The sequence below is a fragment of the Temnothorax longispinosus genome, chromosome 4 (genome assembly GCF_030848805.1).
Source record: "Temnothorax longispinosus isolate EJ_2023e chromosome 4, Tlon_JGU_v1, whole genome shotgun sequence".
Lineage (NCBI taxonomy): Eukaryota > Metazoa > Arthropoda > Insecta > Hymenoptera > Formicidae > Temnothorax > Temnothorax longispinosus.
This window is the reverse complement of record NC_092361.1, coordinates 17,970,582-17,988,004: the sequence shown is the minus strand read 5'-3', so window position 1 is coordinate 17,988,004 and position 17,423 is coordinate 17,970,582. Positions and strand designations below refer to the sequence as shown.

The window sequence follows — 17,423 nt, the reverse complement described above, 5'->3', positions numbered from 1 at the left end:
ATACAAAATTGCATTACTTTTCATAGCTCTCCACATTCTAGATTCCCAAGTTTCAACTAAGTTACTATAAAGCAATAAATAAATTTCATGTGAAATATTAAGTTGAGATTGTGACAACATTTTGTAAAAATATGATTCTCTCATTCGTTTACTCGTTAAACTGAAAATGTTAAAGCGCAATTTTAAACGAAATGTAACGTTAGTATAGTGTTGCCATCCAGCAGTGGAGCAATGCAACTAAAATGCGGCAAAGTCGAGTCACCGATCGATAAGATACGATTAAAAACGAAGAGATGGACAATCACCGTAACGTCACTATAATGAGCATTATTAATTAGGTTACAGTTACAGTAATTTAAAATACATAAAAAATTTACGAAAAATTCATTAAATATAACTTTTTCAACCGATTTGCGTGAACAAAGTTAATTTATATTATTTTCATATATAAAATTGAAAGAATAATAATTCTAGAATAGGGGTTCCCAAACTTTTTTTTGTCAAGAAGGCCATGTATTAAAATTTGTGTAATAACAGATTTTTTTTTAAAAGTCATATATAAAGCAAAATATCTTTATTTTAAAATTCTTTTATATTATAACGTCGAAATTTCTTAGCGAGCCGGATAAAATTTCATGGCGGCCGAATCGGCCTGCTGAGTGCACGCCATTATTTTATGACATCTCCTACTTTAGATGGACGCTGTATTTTAGAAACTTTTGAGAGCAGAGAAAGTATAAGTACAAAGGGGTGCGATTAAGACGAACTGAAAATCATTCGACATCGAAATGAAATTCGAATGAATATTTCAATCAATATTACAAATTATCAAACAATGAATGTAATTAACGCAGTTAACGTTGGAACGACGACGTACCTGGCGATGGTCCCGCATCATTGAATTTTCGCTGTATTTTGACGAGGAATAATCTCGACGCAGTATGTGGCGACTTTCCCAGACAACACGCACATATAAAAGACGTCTTTGCAATTTCATAAAAGCTGTCTCAATGTTCTCTGGGTTCGATCGATTCTCCGGGCCGGCATTGCGAAATCACGGTCGGCGTGTAATACCTAAACGCGATATCAAATTAATGGCGTTACAACGAATTGATGCTTCGTGAGAGAAATTCGCGATACCCTTTCGCGCGCAAGATATTTACCTTCAAGTCTTCTTCTTCTTCTTCTTCTTCTTCTTCTTGGGCGGCACTCGATTTCCAAGCTCGATACTTGTAAATCGGCGATCGCTTGTGATTCTTGTGAATAACGTACAATTGCGAAAAAATACCAAAAAATACTGAGCGATTCGAATTGGGATTCTCCGCGATCCGCCGCGCCGGCGTTCCGCAACTCATCTACTCATCGCAATACGCGACATCTGTCGCCTGTCGCGATCAAAGTCGAACCGTTTAAAATTTATGTATCGATCGCCGGTCGGTATGTCGGTAACCCGTCTAATCTTCCGTCGTGGAACGCGCGGAACGTTTTTGCCACGTGACGACACATATATATATGTGCGGACGTATATACATATTACGTATACTTGTGCGTGACGCTACACGCTGCCAAGTCAGCTGATTACGACTACTTCTCTCAGGTCAGATGCAGGTGGAAGAAGAAAGTATGGTCAGAGACGAGTATCCGATTCCGGACGAGGTAAAAAAGGAAGGGAACGTGGAAGAAACGGCGCCGACCGAGGAAACTGACCACGACGACGACGTCGACGAGGAGATGAACTATGCCGTGGACGAGGAACACTCCGATGACATTTCCGAGTATCTCGAGGATGATGTCTATCCCGAGGCGGATGTATATGTTGGTAAATAAACGTATATTCTTCACTATATTCTAAATCTTTTCGAGCGAGTCTTGACAGTTCAAACACTGGCACGCGCTGTACGACTATGAAGTATTTTGTCGCACATTGTTGATGTGTACCCAAGTGCATAAATATATGCATAAATATAAATAATTTTTAGGACATGTACTTGAATTGTTTGTGTCTTGTTTTTATTAGCTAGATATCAATAATTGATACCATTGTGGAGATGCTTTTTGAAGCTAAACGGAAGAGAAGAGACATGTATTTTAGTAATACCTCGTTTAACGTTAGGTACGCCTTCTGCGAAGTCATTACTTTAAGTGAATCAACGTTAAACGAGGTACATTTTAAATTTTAACATGGGAAGAAAACTAGGACTGGTAAATATGAATATCGTTCTAGGACTGGATCTCAAACGCGCGAATTTAGAATTTAAAATCTATGAATTCCCACATATTACTCAAGACAAATTCAATTGTGTTGTAGCAGCGTAACGTACAGTGGGATGACTGCAAGTATGTTGTGTACAGGTATGAAGGCGTTGGAGGACGAGTTGGATCATCTGCAGACCGCTCTGGATCATTTGGAAAGGAAGAACGACGATATACACGCACAGCTGACCGAATTGCTGCAATCTAATCGTGAAGCTAGAAAACAGTTTCAGGAATCGCTGCAAGTTGAAGGGCAACAATCAAAGTGATGATCACTTTGTACTTAGAAAACCGTATAATTTGTTGTTGTCCGAAGATATCCAAGTATTATTTCCGCCGATCTTGTGAACAAGTTGTTTCATCCGTAAGAATGAAGGACATTTATATTTCGGATCGATTCGGAACTTATTTTGTCAATGATTGATAGCATTCCTGGTAATAAGAAAAATAAAATAGAGTTAATTTATCATATAATTATGTATATACATATGTATGTATACCTGTTTGCAAATATTAATGCATTTTTATTTATACTACATATATCGATGTTAATTAAACTGTAATTTTCAAACGTTCTTGTGTTACACATGAAATACATTATTTTTTTACTAAATTCTAATAAATATTTTATTCGAAGAGAATAGCGATACACAATATTTTTCTAATGTTTCTATATATACATTGCAATATGTATAGATGTTAAGAGTTAGTAGGAATAAAGTACAAAATATATCTTTAAAAATAAATATGAAACGCATTGAGAGAAAAATATGTTTCTAACCATGAGTAAAATGATTAGAAGATATAACGAAGACCTATAATGCGATCATCTTCGTATATAACTTAAGAATTATTCTGCGATAGTTTATATAATACGCTAAACGGGAAAGAAATATCCAAACAAACGATAAATGCATATGAACAGTTTTGTAAACTTTATTTTGCATATAAACAAACAGATTTAATATAACTGTCGATGGTAGTAAAAGTATTTTTAATCTGCTAATTTCAGCTATAGTTATCCTGTACTTAATAGTAAAGAACTGCTATTAATGTGTTAGGTGTACAAATCAGTAAACTAATATAAACAACGTGTTTCATAGATCTACATGCAGGAATTCTGTGTTACATTAAATATTTAAGTAGTTTTGATGTGTGTAGTTATATCTCGATAGTCTAGCTGTCTGGCCCCTAGTTATTTTTAAACAGTACCATTGTTCTTTATTACAATATGTACACATTAAGTGCAATCGATAGTGATTTATCATCATCAAGCGCAAGTAGTTTTCAAAGTTTTCAATTTCTTCACTTACATTTTTCATTAATTTTTGAAAATACAATCTGTGATTGAACAGTGCCGTATCACAACTATATAACATATACATTCAGTCAAATGGGAATATTCGGCATGGCAAACGACCTCTGAACAGTCTGAACAATTATTTTATAATTATCATTATTAAATAAATGAATTGACACATATTGAGGATTCATCATATTAGATTTGCTTGAAATGAATTTATACCCTTTCAAAACGTTATCTTAAATGTCAGACTAAGGTTTAAGCCTTTATTGAGAAAATTGTTCTCTTGATTGTACAATTATGTGGAATTATATAACAGATTTTATGATTTCAAAATAATATGGCTGAATTTTTCTTTTGTAAATAGAAAATTTAAAAAAGCGACTTATCTCTAAATCAAAATGAAACATAATGAAGGTATTGTAACATATAGTTAAATTTTTAATGTATACTTATATAGTTTTAATCGTCTGTTGCAAATGCACTGAATAAATGTAAATGATAGTAAAACAGTAATTACATACATATAATCAATATATATATATATATATATATCAAACAACATACATATCAAACAACCAGTTTATCATACAGCGTTTGAGGGGCCAAGTAACTTAGTATATTCTTATTGGACATTTAACACACTGTTGTACAGAAAAACATTTAAAAGATTATTAACTTATTAGTAAAAAGGTTCAAGAATAAGATTTCAGTGTTTAAATCAATTACACGCTAGTCCCTTATTCCGAGATATCCAAATGACTGTTTTTATACGACCAGAATGTTTTCTTTTACAAATAATTTTCTTACATTAGCTGCCAGCAGTATGTTATATTATTGTTGTTTTATATTACATTATGTTATCATGTTATATGCTGTATACATAATTCTATATGTAATATATATAACAATAATATAATCGCATTATATTATATAATATAAAATGATTATATTATTCACATATAATCACATTATATTATATATCAAATAATTTATTCTTCACATATATGAGACATTTATACGAAGGTCGGTACGATATATACAATGTCTCCTAATTTTTTTCTCAGAAAATTGTATTTCTAGAACTATGATTTTTACATGAAGTAATGTTCTTTTTCTATGCATTATTGCCATCTGTAAGCCAGACGCTGTATATCAATGCGGTAAAAGTCTTTGCTTTTTGACTCTTGAAGGTTTTCTTCGTCATCTGGAAAATGGAGTTCATAAAGTGTATCCTTAAATAGGTCGAAGAGATGGTAATCAAAGTTGAAGAAAAGTATTGATCAAATCCTCAAGATTCAAAGCAAGGACTTTTACCGCACTGAAGTTTTATTCTCGCCGAAAAATATTGCACGCGATACGTTATGAATACCATTATTTACAACCAATAGCACACTTGCCAAGTGTTATTTTTTTAATGACATCATTACATATCGTATGCGACATTTTTTGAAAACAAGGCCCCTGGTGTGCAACGTCTGACTCACAGATGGCAAGTGCATAAAAAAATGGACATTTGAAAAATAAGAAGAAAAATGAAGATTGTGGAAAGATGTGTACACAATAAAGATTATACATTACTTTATGTATAGTTTCAGAAATAAAATTATCTGAGAAAAAAGTTAGGAGGCATTACTTTCGTACCGATCCTTATATATTTATGAGACATACATCAGAGTATTCTAAATTGTAAACAGTTTTAATTTAATTTAAAGTTTTCATAAATTTATGGTGATAGGTGAAAAGACATTTCAAAGGCATTTTTGCATCCAAAATACACATTAAGATTTTAACCATAAAATATGTAAAAAAAAATCACATTTTTAAATATTCTCCGCTCGAAAATTTTAAAATATAGTTATTTCTATTGTACAGAAAACACTGAAACCTTAACTTGCACTATCACTGTTTATGTTTTTATAAACAAAAACAACTTTTTTTCACATACACACACGTTGATCAATCTAACGCAAACTTGTATTCTTTTTTATATAGGATACAGAAAGACACTACATCGTTCTATCTCTCCATTTGTGTTTTTACAAAGTTTATATCTTTTTCAGAAAGAAAATCTTTTACGATTATCAAATATGTGTGAAAATTCTTGCGGTTTATTTTGAGGGCCAACTTTATTAATCCTACTGTCCATTCATGTAGCGTCATCTTTACAATAATTTTAATAATAAACAAGGAGTATACTATAAAATAAAGAGAAGTTCGAAAAAGATTTTTTGCTAAATAAAATATGGAAGTTGACAAATTACATGTTAGGCATTGTTTACTTTTTGAATTTGATCTAAGACATACTGTGGCTATAACACATCGTAGAATATGTAATGTGTATATGGCAATAATGCAATAAGTAAAGAAGTTGACAGTTCTGATTCCAACACTTTCGTGTTGGAAATCGATAGTTTAAAGATTAGTCATGTAAAAGACAAAATGATGACAAAAAATCTTTTTCAATGGCAACACCTCGTATACTATATTGTATATTGTATTGTATTAATTATTTATGTATGAATTTATCCATGAATCACTGTTCAATGTGTTTTACTACATGTTTCAGTTGATACTGTATGATTGCGATAGCATAGAACTTACGAATATGAAGAAATTATTTTAACTGTATCGAGCAGGTCGGAGTAAAGTTGGAGATAGCAGCAAATACATTGCATTAAGTTGGCCCTCAAATAAACCGCAAGAACTTTTGCACATACCTAGTACATACAAAGTAAGAACAGAAGATTTCAAAATCTCACGTTTGTTAATTTGAAAAATTTTGGGTAACTAAGTATCTCATTATGTAATTCTTAGCAATATCAAGGTTGCTCCTTTTTTATTTTTGTCTGTATATTGTGTATTTTATTTCGCAACCTAAGTAACTTCCGTTGTGTTGTCGCATAGAAATAATATTCTTACTTTGAGTCTGATAGTAAATGCCGAAGAGATTGTAACAGTGCATTTTATATCTCATTCTTCATATTATCATTTTTTTTCTAAGTAATCAAGAATCCAGAATCGTTTCCATCAAAAAACTAAAAGAAAGATACATTTATACATAAGTTATACCATGAATAAAAAAATATATAAGAAAAAAACAGAATATTATACTTAAAAGGAAATTATATATTACTTTGACTTAATTTTCAAAAGTTTATTAAGTTTTTTGTGTAAATAAAATATGTAATATAATATATTATATAGAATGATATAGAAAATCTTATGTTAATTGTATAAAGGTTTTGCATGAACATATTGAATTTAAAATGTTATGGAAAGTTTAATGCTATTTGCATAAAGATCCTGCATGAAATATTTTAAGCAAATTATATAATAAAAATTGTAAAATAAACAGCTATTCTTATTTCGAAAATTATATGTATCAAAATAAAGCGCATTGATACAAAATTTAAAATAATGTACTTATATTCTATAGCTTTTCTTTCATTTAATTTTTTTATTGTACACATACATACGCAAAGTATTTATCTGTAATATATCGTAAAAACTTGTTTCTTACACAGTTATTTCAATTTTTCGTAAGTTTTTGTAAACTGTGATATATTTGTAATATAAGTATTATAAGTTATACAACCATAACATGCACTGTTGACCTGAAGTTTGCTTATATGCATCAATATTGGAAAATTCTAATTACTTGAATCTCTTGAAACTATTATACTCAAATAAAAAATTATTATAATCAGCTCATTAAAAAAATTTTTTAAAGCTATAATGCACAATGCAAAGTATAATTGAAACTTAAAACATTTACGAACCATTTGTTATGGTTCAAACAGAAATTTTACTAATTTCATCAATACGTTTATTATTTTGATTTTATTATGATAAAATAAACATATGCATAATGAGAATATTTACAGTTGCATTACATTACAGTTGCATTACTTTCTTATTTAATTATAAACAGGAATATTACTAATTCATATTAATAGAAACTTATAATGGAAATAATATAACTTTTGTTATATTATTAAATGTTAAACAGAAATTATTAATTTCAATAAGATCTTGTTTTCTAATGCAAACTCAATAGATTTTACATGCTAAGCGCTTATAAAGACACTTAAAAATATCTATCATTATATGTTGAAATTTACAGAATCTTAGTAATTATGGAATATATTGAGATTTGTATTCTTTTTAATTTTAGTAGTTCTGTTGATTAAAGATATCGCTTGTGCTTATCCACTCAAAATAAAATCTACTAAAACCAAAAAATTGGATGCAACAGTGATCAACCTGTAAAATAATCTATCTTTAAGCAAACACCTTTTTGTAAAAATAATGTATTTTTTTATAATTAATTTTTTAATCTAATTTCTAAATTTTTAATCTATTTCTAAAATTTGAGACAATAATTTTAGTTGTATGATATATTGATTATCATAGTAAACGTAGTAAACATAATATACATTGAATTTATATGGTTAAACTTTGAAAAAATAGAGAAAGAAAAAAGTTCTAAAAATATATTAGAAATAAGAGAGAAACTCTTACCATATTTAATGTTTATGATTTTGCATTCATATTATTTGTTACTAGAGCATCAAGAAGTGAAACCTTCGTATCCCCTATATCTATATCTGAAGTATAGAGATTGTTCATCTGTAATTCTGGTGGATTTGATAAAGATGTATTTCCCAAGAGCATCTCCTCATCAAAATCAAATAGGTTGCAGGTTGAGGGATTATATGCCATAAGTGAACCCGTAGATTCATTGACAGAATCTGGAACTGTGTATAATTAAAATTATTAATTATCTTTTACTTTATTTCATTAATTTTATATAATTAAAGCATTAGTTTCATAATAACATTTATAATGGAATAAACAAATATAAAAAATTATCTTTTTCCTCTATGTATATTTAATAAATTAAATATTTAAAAACGTATATATGTATATACATATATAAAAAAAATATGTGTATATTAAATATAGTATATATAAATTTCTTTAGAGCTTATTTTGTCATATTTGCAAGCTTTTTTCCAAATTGGCTCAATGGAAAATTTATAAATTATGTAAAAACTTACTTATATGATCATCATCCTCTTTCCCACAATCTAGATTCAATTCTGGATTAGTTGATAATCCAAACCCCGTTGGATCCTGTGCACTCAACAACTATGAAAAGAGAAAAAATATCAATATTAAAATTTTTAATAAATGTACTTTTCTCTATAAACAATTTATTATTCTTGCAAAAAATTTTCTTTTTTTTTCTAATATGTAAAAAATGTTTTAACATTATATTCACCTCAAGAAGAGTATTAGCATCAATGCTGCAAGTTTTTTCATTACGCAACATATCACTCAAGTCACTGTGTATCTGTTTCAGATTATTCTGTGTATGTTCCACATGATTGTACATTTCTTCCCTATACATAAATTATTAATGAAAAATTTAAATATATTTATTTATTACTTAAATAAAAAACATTAGATACAAAACATAAGTAAAACGTTAGATGTAAAGCAGTGCTTCCATTAGATAAAAACCTGGAAAATAATTATTCAAACAATAAGATACAAGTAATATAAGATTCACAAAAAAAGAGAAATGTGATATTCTTTATATTTTATCGTATTCATAAATATTGTAGAGATTAATGAGTATTGTATACAACATAAATAACTGTTCTAAAAAGAAAACAATCTAAAAATTAGATTATTATAAATTAATCATGTTAAAACTGGATTATTATAATGAAACTGTGGAAAAGGAATATAAAATAGATTTATCTATATTATAAAAAAGTTTGTATCTATAAAATATAAAAAAATACCCCTCTTTTTCATTAATAATTTCCACTATAAAATTAAGCGGAAATTATTGTTAGTAAATACTTATATTACGTATGGTCTATAATGGACTTACATCGATTCTTCTAACCTGTAATTATCATCAGTTTTTCCAGAAGGATTTACACGGCTCACCGATAAATCTCTTGATGAACTCGGGCTTGCCCTATCATAGCTGTTATTTTCTGTTTGTGGCGATTTTACCATTCTATTTTCATTGCATTGCTCATTGTTACTTGTCACTAAAACACTTCTTCCGCCACCTATTTGATTGAGTCTCTCATTTACTTTATTAGAATTGCTGTTATCGTCTTCTGTACTCCCAATATAATTTTGAATATTACTATCATCGAGTATTTCCGGGACAATTAGGATATCATCTAGCTTCATCGACGCATCGTTGGCTAAAGCTTCCATATTATGCTCCAGTTCAACGGGATTATCCATATCAGTTTCATTGTCAGCTTCTGGAGATTTAATGTTCGCTGCCATCGCTGCGAGCTTAGAGCTGCGCACAGTCGCCATAGGTATCGGTTTAGAACCAATAGACTCATTTTTCACAAAAGTTACAGGCTCGTCTTCGTCGGATATTTCAAGCATATGCACTTCTTCCCTATAAACAAATATAAATTGATACCAACCATCATTTTCATTTTACAACGCTCACGATCAGCCTTAAATTCTCTTTGTCTATACAAATTATTACATATTTAAATATATTCTTATATTTCAACAGAATAGTGAAAACATGAGAAAAATAGTATGTTCCAAAGCAACATAAGAGGTAAGAAATTCATGCAATCTATTACATCAGTCAACAATAGATTATTGTAGTACTATAGCTATCAAATAAAGATATCAATATTATACAGAAATATACAAATAACAAATTTTTTTCTTATAACAGAAAAACGTTATGTCTCTTTTTACCTTATTTTTCTCTTTCAAAACATGGAAAACAATATATTTTCTATAAATATATAAAAGAAAATTTCCAGCAAGCAACACAAATCCATACAAGTGTCGTTTTGTCTTTATTATTTACTGTCAAAAAAGAAAGATAGAACAACGTTTGTATCAACTTGTGTCGCTTGTTGGAAAGCTCCTAAAGAGTATAATTTCATCAAGCAGGAACATTCAAGAAGAAAGATCAATAGTGTAACTTGATAGTAAATTATCTATTATCTATTACAGACTTCATTCATTTCAGATTTACTTTACTTTATTGATCTGTACTATAAATTACCCATCATAGATAATTTACCATTATCTATTATATAATATATAAATATACAAAATATATTATAGATATTGGTTATTATAGATAGTGGTAGATACATTAAGGAAAAAAAAATCATATAAACACATATAAATGTGTCTAATTTAATTCGAAATGGTTTATAAGTACTATATATAATGTGCAAATCTAATTAATATTTCATTAAAATTACATAAATTGAGAAATAAAAATTCATATTAAACATCTTACAAGTAGCATAGTAAAAATATATGAATATCCAGCTACAACGTGAAAGAAGCAATCAAGGAGAGACAACAAACGCTTATTAAAGATTTTGAGAAATTAATCCGTTCTCTGCAGAAAATAACGTAAAATTTAAAAAATGTATTTCCTCTCACATAATTATTAAACATTTTCTAGATTCCTGGAGCGTTTAATAGTATTTTACATTATAAGATAGAGAAACTTTAGCATCCTCCCTTATTATAAAAAAAATTTAATTATATTCCTATACAATACAATCACATTAATCTGATCCATGCAAAAAAATAGCATATATTCATACATAGATACTCTAATATAACAAAATAGCTACAGGCAAATCTTAGAACACCAATACCAAATGATAACAAGACAAAAATTAAGTTAACCTTGGCTTTTCTCCGTTTTCCGTTGATGGAATCAAAATTCTGATAGGAACCTTGTTTTTCCTCCTAGTAATATTTAAGTTTGTATGAATATAATGTAGAAGAGGTTTTAACATTTAAATAATATTACTAAATCCTATTGAATTCTAATGTAATTGGTCATTAAGTAAACATTTTAGCTTAAACAAATTATAGTAACTTGGATTTTATGGAATATTTGTCTGTTTTAGAGATTTTATCGTTATAATAAATCTTATGATGTATATCACATCTCTCTGCTTGGTATTGAATACTACAATTTATTTAGTATGACTCTTTCTTTTCGCAAACTAAATTTTTCTTAGAACATTTAAAGACAATTTTCCTTAATAAAAATCTTAATAGTTAGTAATTAAACTCAAGTAAAATTTGCAATAAATTTTACTTTTTTCAGTTTATAGCATAATCATATCGGAATACTTCATGTATCCTGACATTTTTTCAAATTTCATAAAGAATAACGTTATATATCTACCTTTTGCAAGTATATACATTGTATATATTATAATGTTCCATTATGAGTTAATATTTGTTTTATATGTCGTATATTCTTCTAGAAATAATCTTATATACGTATATACATACAGTATATATGATATATATTTCTGGAAGAATATACTATAAAATTTAAATCTATAAATACGTATATACTAAAAACATAATACAAAAAAAAATATAAATCAAACTTACTTCTTTTTACCCTTGCAAACACGTTTCTTCTTTATCTCAATCTTAGGATTCTTAGCAAAATTTTTATGTAATTGAACAGTTTCTATATCTTCAGCATCTGTCGGTATATCAATATGTTCTTCTGGACTTTTAACAGTTGGAGTTTCATTTTCTAGCAACCTAGAATAAATAATTATTAAAATATCAATGTATTTATGTAACAAGCGTAAGCATCTTATCTTTTTAACTCCTTGGCTATTTAAACAAAAAAATACTTGTGGGCCAAAAATGTTTTTAACAAGAATTAATAAAATTATAAAAAGAATACTTTCTGGGGACTTTTTGAATCACTGAATCTAAATCTCAGGTCAAAATTTCAAAGTTACAAATTGCAAACCAAAGATCCAAAAACTTGTTTGATTTGGCATAATGTATTGAAGGTTTCTTGAAGCAGCTATTTCAAATTTGAAATTATCATTTTTAAATTAACAAATTTTAATTTTAAAAACAGAAGCAGCGGCTTCAAAAACCCTTTGAAATTCTTGAATTTTTATTTTAAATTTGAATTAACGGCCTCAAAAACATAAAAATATAATATCTTATTTTAATTGCTCTGATATAAGTTCTTTTGTTTAATGTACGGATATTTCCGTCATGAAAATCAAGGAGTTAAATATGTACCTCCAAGTTGAAATAATTTATGTATTATACAGAAAAAAATTTGCAAAATTTGAATAGCTATCTTTAAAATAAGCAATATATGTAAAATTTATTCACTTACTCAGCAGCAATGTAGTCAGAATCCACGTCTGATGTATCAATTACTTCATGAATTACTGGTCCTATAGGACATTCTTGTGACTACGAAATAAATATTTACTATTATAGCAATTAATGCAAAAATAAACGTAAGTGATGCAACAATCATATATCACCTTGGACAATTTGCTTTGTTTATGTGAACGACCTGAGTCATTTATCATTAATGGATATCGTCTCTTAACAGATAGACCACTTCTGGATGGTTGTACAAGAGTAACAAGAAACTGAATTAGTTTGTTAATAATCTGTTGCTGTTTTATATGTTTTTGTCTCAACAACGCTAATTCTCTCCACAATGTTGCATTTTCGAGTTTCATTTCATTTATTGTAGAATCCATATTTTCTTGACGACCCTTCATGTTTCTTACTTCAGCTATCATCTTGCTCACTAGTTCTGGTTTGATAGCAGGATGTGCTCCATCTTGATTTTTGTTAGATGCAACCTAATAAAAAATAGATATAATTTTGTGATTACTGTAATAAAATATAGGTATTTATCATTAAATAATAAAATGTTAACGCAACGTTTAATCTTTATAATTTAGATTTGCATTTAAACTTCTATTTTTTGTAAATTTTATTCAAGATTTTTTGGAAAATACTTCCAATTTTGCTTTTTTAAAAAAATTTGACAATAAGAAGAAAAATTCTTATATATTTCAAGAATTATAAATTATTTCACATTACATTATATTAGGTGCTTTCCATTTACATCAAAGCTCAGATAAATCTTACTTCTGTCTTTCTTTAACATGAATGTTGAAGAAAGACAGAAGTGAGATTTATCTGAGTTTTGATATAAATGGAAAGCATCTATTATAATATACAAAGTGAGCCGAAAAACATAATACTGGAAAGAGGAAAATTTTATGGCTCAAAATAAGTTGAAATGATGGAATTTTTATCGAATAAGAACTTATTTTCGAGAAAAAAAAGAAACTTTGAAACTTAATCAAATATACGTGCACTTGACTGACAGTGGACGTAATGAAAGAATTAAAAGAACAAAATAGAACTTTGTTGTATTATGAAATACGACAAAATGGCCAACATTGTCAACAATATCTCAATAAAATAAAACAAATGTTTAAGAAATAAAATTATCTTCGTCTCATACAAATTCACTCATCTATCTTAAAAGTCAACTGATTGAATTAGTTCTGATAGTAAATAACACATACACAGAACATCTGTGTGAAGACCACAAAACTCAACTGATTAACTTTCAAAATTTTTTTCTTAAAAACAATGCCTTATTAAAAAAAAATTTATTCTATCATTTCGATTTATTTTGAGCCGTAAAATTATCTCTTTCCCGGTTGTACCATATTTTCTAACCTGCCTGCATAGAAGCATATATATTGAATTTATTACTATAGTGTATAAGTTTGATAATGTTTTTGTTTAGTTTTCTCAAAATAGAGATCACTAAATATAGAAAATTTTTTATATTGTATACCTTTGAAATCTTTCTAAATTAATTTCGATCTTTAGATCTTCAAAAAATAACAAAATTATTACATCATAAAACATGTCTTAATATACTCACTTTTCTTTTAATATGCTCCAGTAAATAAGGATGCTCTTTGCAGAAGTACTGATGTGCAAACTCTATTTCATCTTTATCACATTTTAGGCCACCCAGTTCTACAGATACCTTCTTGTGAAATCCATCTAACATGTAAGAAGGAATATTAGTAAATGTTTTTCATTGTCTGTTATTTTGTTGTATTATCTATATTAAAAAATTTAAACTTACACATATTCAACTGTCGTATAAAACTGGCCATATTATTATGTTTGTAATAGTGTGGTAACAATTCCGACGTAAACTTTGCTTGATTTCTAATGAAGAAACTTCTTCCATTCTAAAAAAAACATGTTAAATTGCACGTTAGATTTTCCTGTATCAAATTATGTATCAAAGTACGTATTATTCAACACAATCTCGAAATATCGCATCGTAGCCCAATTTCAATTAGAGGACGTTGTACATATTGTATGCTATCATATATTTCAACAGATTATACTAAAAGCTGCAATTCATTTATTGCTGCCTCCAAGCTTAGATTTCTTTGTGTCTCAATTCGTTAGCTTTAAAGCACATGGCATCAGCACATGACATCACCAGGTGATGGCGTTGTACAATAAATCATAACTAACACATGGTTAATTCTTAAGCTAATATTTTTTTTAATTTATCATATCGTAATTACATATTAATAATGACAATAAGTCTAGTGGTCCTCACAAGGAAGTTCCACTTACAACACGTAGACTGAATCTATCGTACCTAATTGTATGTTAGATTGTATTGAAATTTTCTCCAAGAAAAAGTCACGGAGATTAGAAATTTTCGATAGAAGTAATGTAATATCGAAACAATCAAGCGACAATCAGCAGGAATTAATAAAAATTGCGCGTTAATAGTTTAACATGTTGACTGCCAAGCTATATATATTTAGAAAAAGAGACCTCGACGCCAATTTGAGTTATGCATGTTAAATTATTCAAAACCCAAAATATAATATTCAAAAATAATAAACTTTTTTTCACATCCCCAGAGCTTTGGTCAGCGCTGTGAGTAAATATTCATTAGTCAACACAGACATCGCCGTAATCGCCAAATACGAGCTATTATTAGCAGTTAACGTGTTAAGCGAAGTGCAACGGAAGCAAAATTGTCGGAAAACAAGCACGACCGGTGGGGTCGTTGTCGCTCCGGTGGTACACATTCGATGTGATTGTTTGTCAACGCAACTGTAATCAATGCAATGGTTGTCGACGCGGTGGTTGTTGACGCAATGGTTTTCAAAGCGGTTACTGCCGCTCGCCTCGCGGACGAGCGAAACGCGGAAACTACGATCCGCGTTATCACACGCGATTTTACGCCAGGTAATTCGGTCCGGATTCTCGCGAACGCACAGGCACAGGCACAGACACAGGCGCAGACACAGGCACAGGTAAATAAGAGTGTACTCACGGATGACCACGAAATAAGGTTGTTGGTTTTTGGGTCCTCGACCATCTTCCAAAGCTTGGCAAGGAACGCTGGCACGCTCGAACTCAATTCTGAAGTCTTGTGCATCTCGTCGTCTCGCGTCAAGCCTGATCCTTGAACTAATACCTCGTGCATGTCTCCGTGTTGATGGTAAGGAACTTTCCTCTTCAACAGCGAAAATATTAATGGTAATGGCTGACGGCTGACCGCTGTGACGATGTTGTTCTGCTGCACAAACGCAGTAATCGCACACGCCGAGTGGAGTGGGGTGCAGATGGAGGGAGTATCTTTCTATTGGCCGCCGGGCAGCTGGGGTTATTCGCCGTTCTCATCACTCTGCGTCGCGATACGACGATTCGGACGACAAATGACGACAAACGGAGCTTTAACACGTCGATCATGAGCGCAAACAGACAACGCAAGGTGGTGTAATCGAATTTGATTCGCGCTACCTCCCTTTTCACCTGATTTCAGCCAATCCGAAAAGCTCTGAAAGTTATGCGGGGTCTACAATGGGAGTCGCAAAGTCGTGAGTCGCAAGAATTGACCAATCACAGTCGATTATTCTCCTCAAATTCGATTGTGATTGGTCAATTCTTGCGACTCACGACTTTGCGACTCGCATTGTAGACCCCGCATTAAGGCCCGGTCTACAATGGATGTCGGAAGTCGGAGTCGTAAGAAATTGACCAATCACAATCTATTATTCTTCTTGCGGTCGAAGAATAATGAACGAAGACCCATTCAAACGGATCTACGCAGTTAGGGCTGGTTTATAATAGCCGTAACCGTTGATTTAAGCCGTAATCTTTAAGAAATTGACCAATCACAGTCGATTATTCTTCTCACATTCGACTGTGATTGGTCAATTTCTTAAAGATTACGGCTTAAATCAACGGTTACGGCTATTATAAACCAGCCCTTACCTGGGACCGTATTCTCGAGCCTGCCCTAATGATTTTCGTATGCGACTTTCTATTTGAAAAGCATTGAATTTTGCATGCGGGTTTCATGAAAACGATTCGAGAATAGGGCCTCGATGCTTATCTTGAAAGAAGATGAAAATTATAGAACGTATGTACAAAGTGTCAACATTTGTAATGGCTTCTGCACACAGAACGCGGAAACGCTTGCCGCGCGGCAAGAAGCGACGCGGTAGCCAATCAACGTGTCGCTTTTCCGTAAGAACCAAAAGTTTATTGGCTACCGCGACGCTTCCGCGGCAAGCGTTTCCGCGTCCTGTGTCCTGTGTCCTGTGGGCAAGAGTCATTACTCGCAAGAGATAAGCCCCTTGCACAATGCTAGGCAATAGGCAATAGGAACAGGGAATAGAAATCAGAAATCATTTATAAATGTAGAATAAAGTGACACAGGCAATAGACACAGTTTCCGTCACGTTGGAAATTCTGTGCCTATTGTTTGTTGCCAACCAATCATAGCATTCGAATTTTTTAGGTTGTAATTAACGATTTTTTTGTTATTTCCTGTTTCTATTGCCTGTTGCCTAACATTGTGCAAGGGGCTTAAAACGTGTGCGCAAATTCCATTCTTATGAAAAATTTACAAGTTGATTGGCTAAAAGCCATGCGATAGTCAATCGACTTGCTTTTCTGTAAG

The 17,423-nt window shown here is 30.4% G+C and overlaps 2 protein-coding genes across 7 annotated transcripts; one reads left to right on the top strand and one right to left on the bottom strand.

Moving 5' to 3' along the window:
- Nucleotides 1-1,538: 1,538 nt before the first annotated feature.
- Nucleotides 1,539-4,106, top strand: LOC139811057 (uncharacterized). The gene is made up of 2 exons (XM_071775085.1): nucleotides 1,539-1,819; nucleotides 2,353-4,106. The coding sequence occupies exons 1-2, from the start codon at nucleotides 1,603-1,605 to the stop codon at nucleotides 2,520-2,522; spliced, it is 387 nt and encodes a 128-aa protein (XP_071631186.1). The 5' UTR covers nucleotides 1,539-1,602; the 3' UTR covers nucleotides 2,523-4,106.
- Nucleotides 3,174-16,124, bottom strand: LOC139811054 (uncharacterized). 6 transcript variants are annotated; one of them, XM_071775082.1, is made up of 13 exons: nucleotides 15,789-16,121; nucleotides 14,565-14,673; nucleotides 14,355-14,479; nucleotides 12,919-13,248; nucleotides 12,765-12,844; nucleotides 12,005-12,163; nucleotides 11,279-11,341; nucleotides 9,733-10,001; nucleotides 9,465-9,675; nucleotides 8,844-8,964; nucleotides 8,620-8,710; nucleotides 8,081-8,316; nucleotides 3,174-7,822 (listed from the first exon to the last, which is right to left on the bottom strand). In XM_071775082.1, exons 1-12 carry the CDS (start codon nucleotides 15,939-15,941, stop codon nucleotides 8,093-8,095), a joined length of 1,935 nt encoding a protein of 644 aa, XP_071631183.1. In that variant the 5' UTR covers nucleotides 15,942-16,121; the 3' UTR covers nucleotides 3,174-7,822; nucleotides 8,081-8,092. The 6 variants fall into 6 exon arrangements, 5 of the variants coding, with proteins under 5 accessions (XP_071631183.1, XP_071631181.1, XP_071631182.1 ...); XM_071775080.1 differs by having other exon boundaries at nucleotides 3,174-6,594; nucleotides 9,465-10,001; nucleotides 15,789-16,114; XM_071775081.1 differs by having other exon boundaries at nucleotides 9,480-10,001; nucleotides 15,789-16,114.
- Between the last annotated feature and the right edge of the window lie 1,299 nt (nucleotides 16,125-17,423).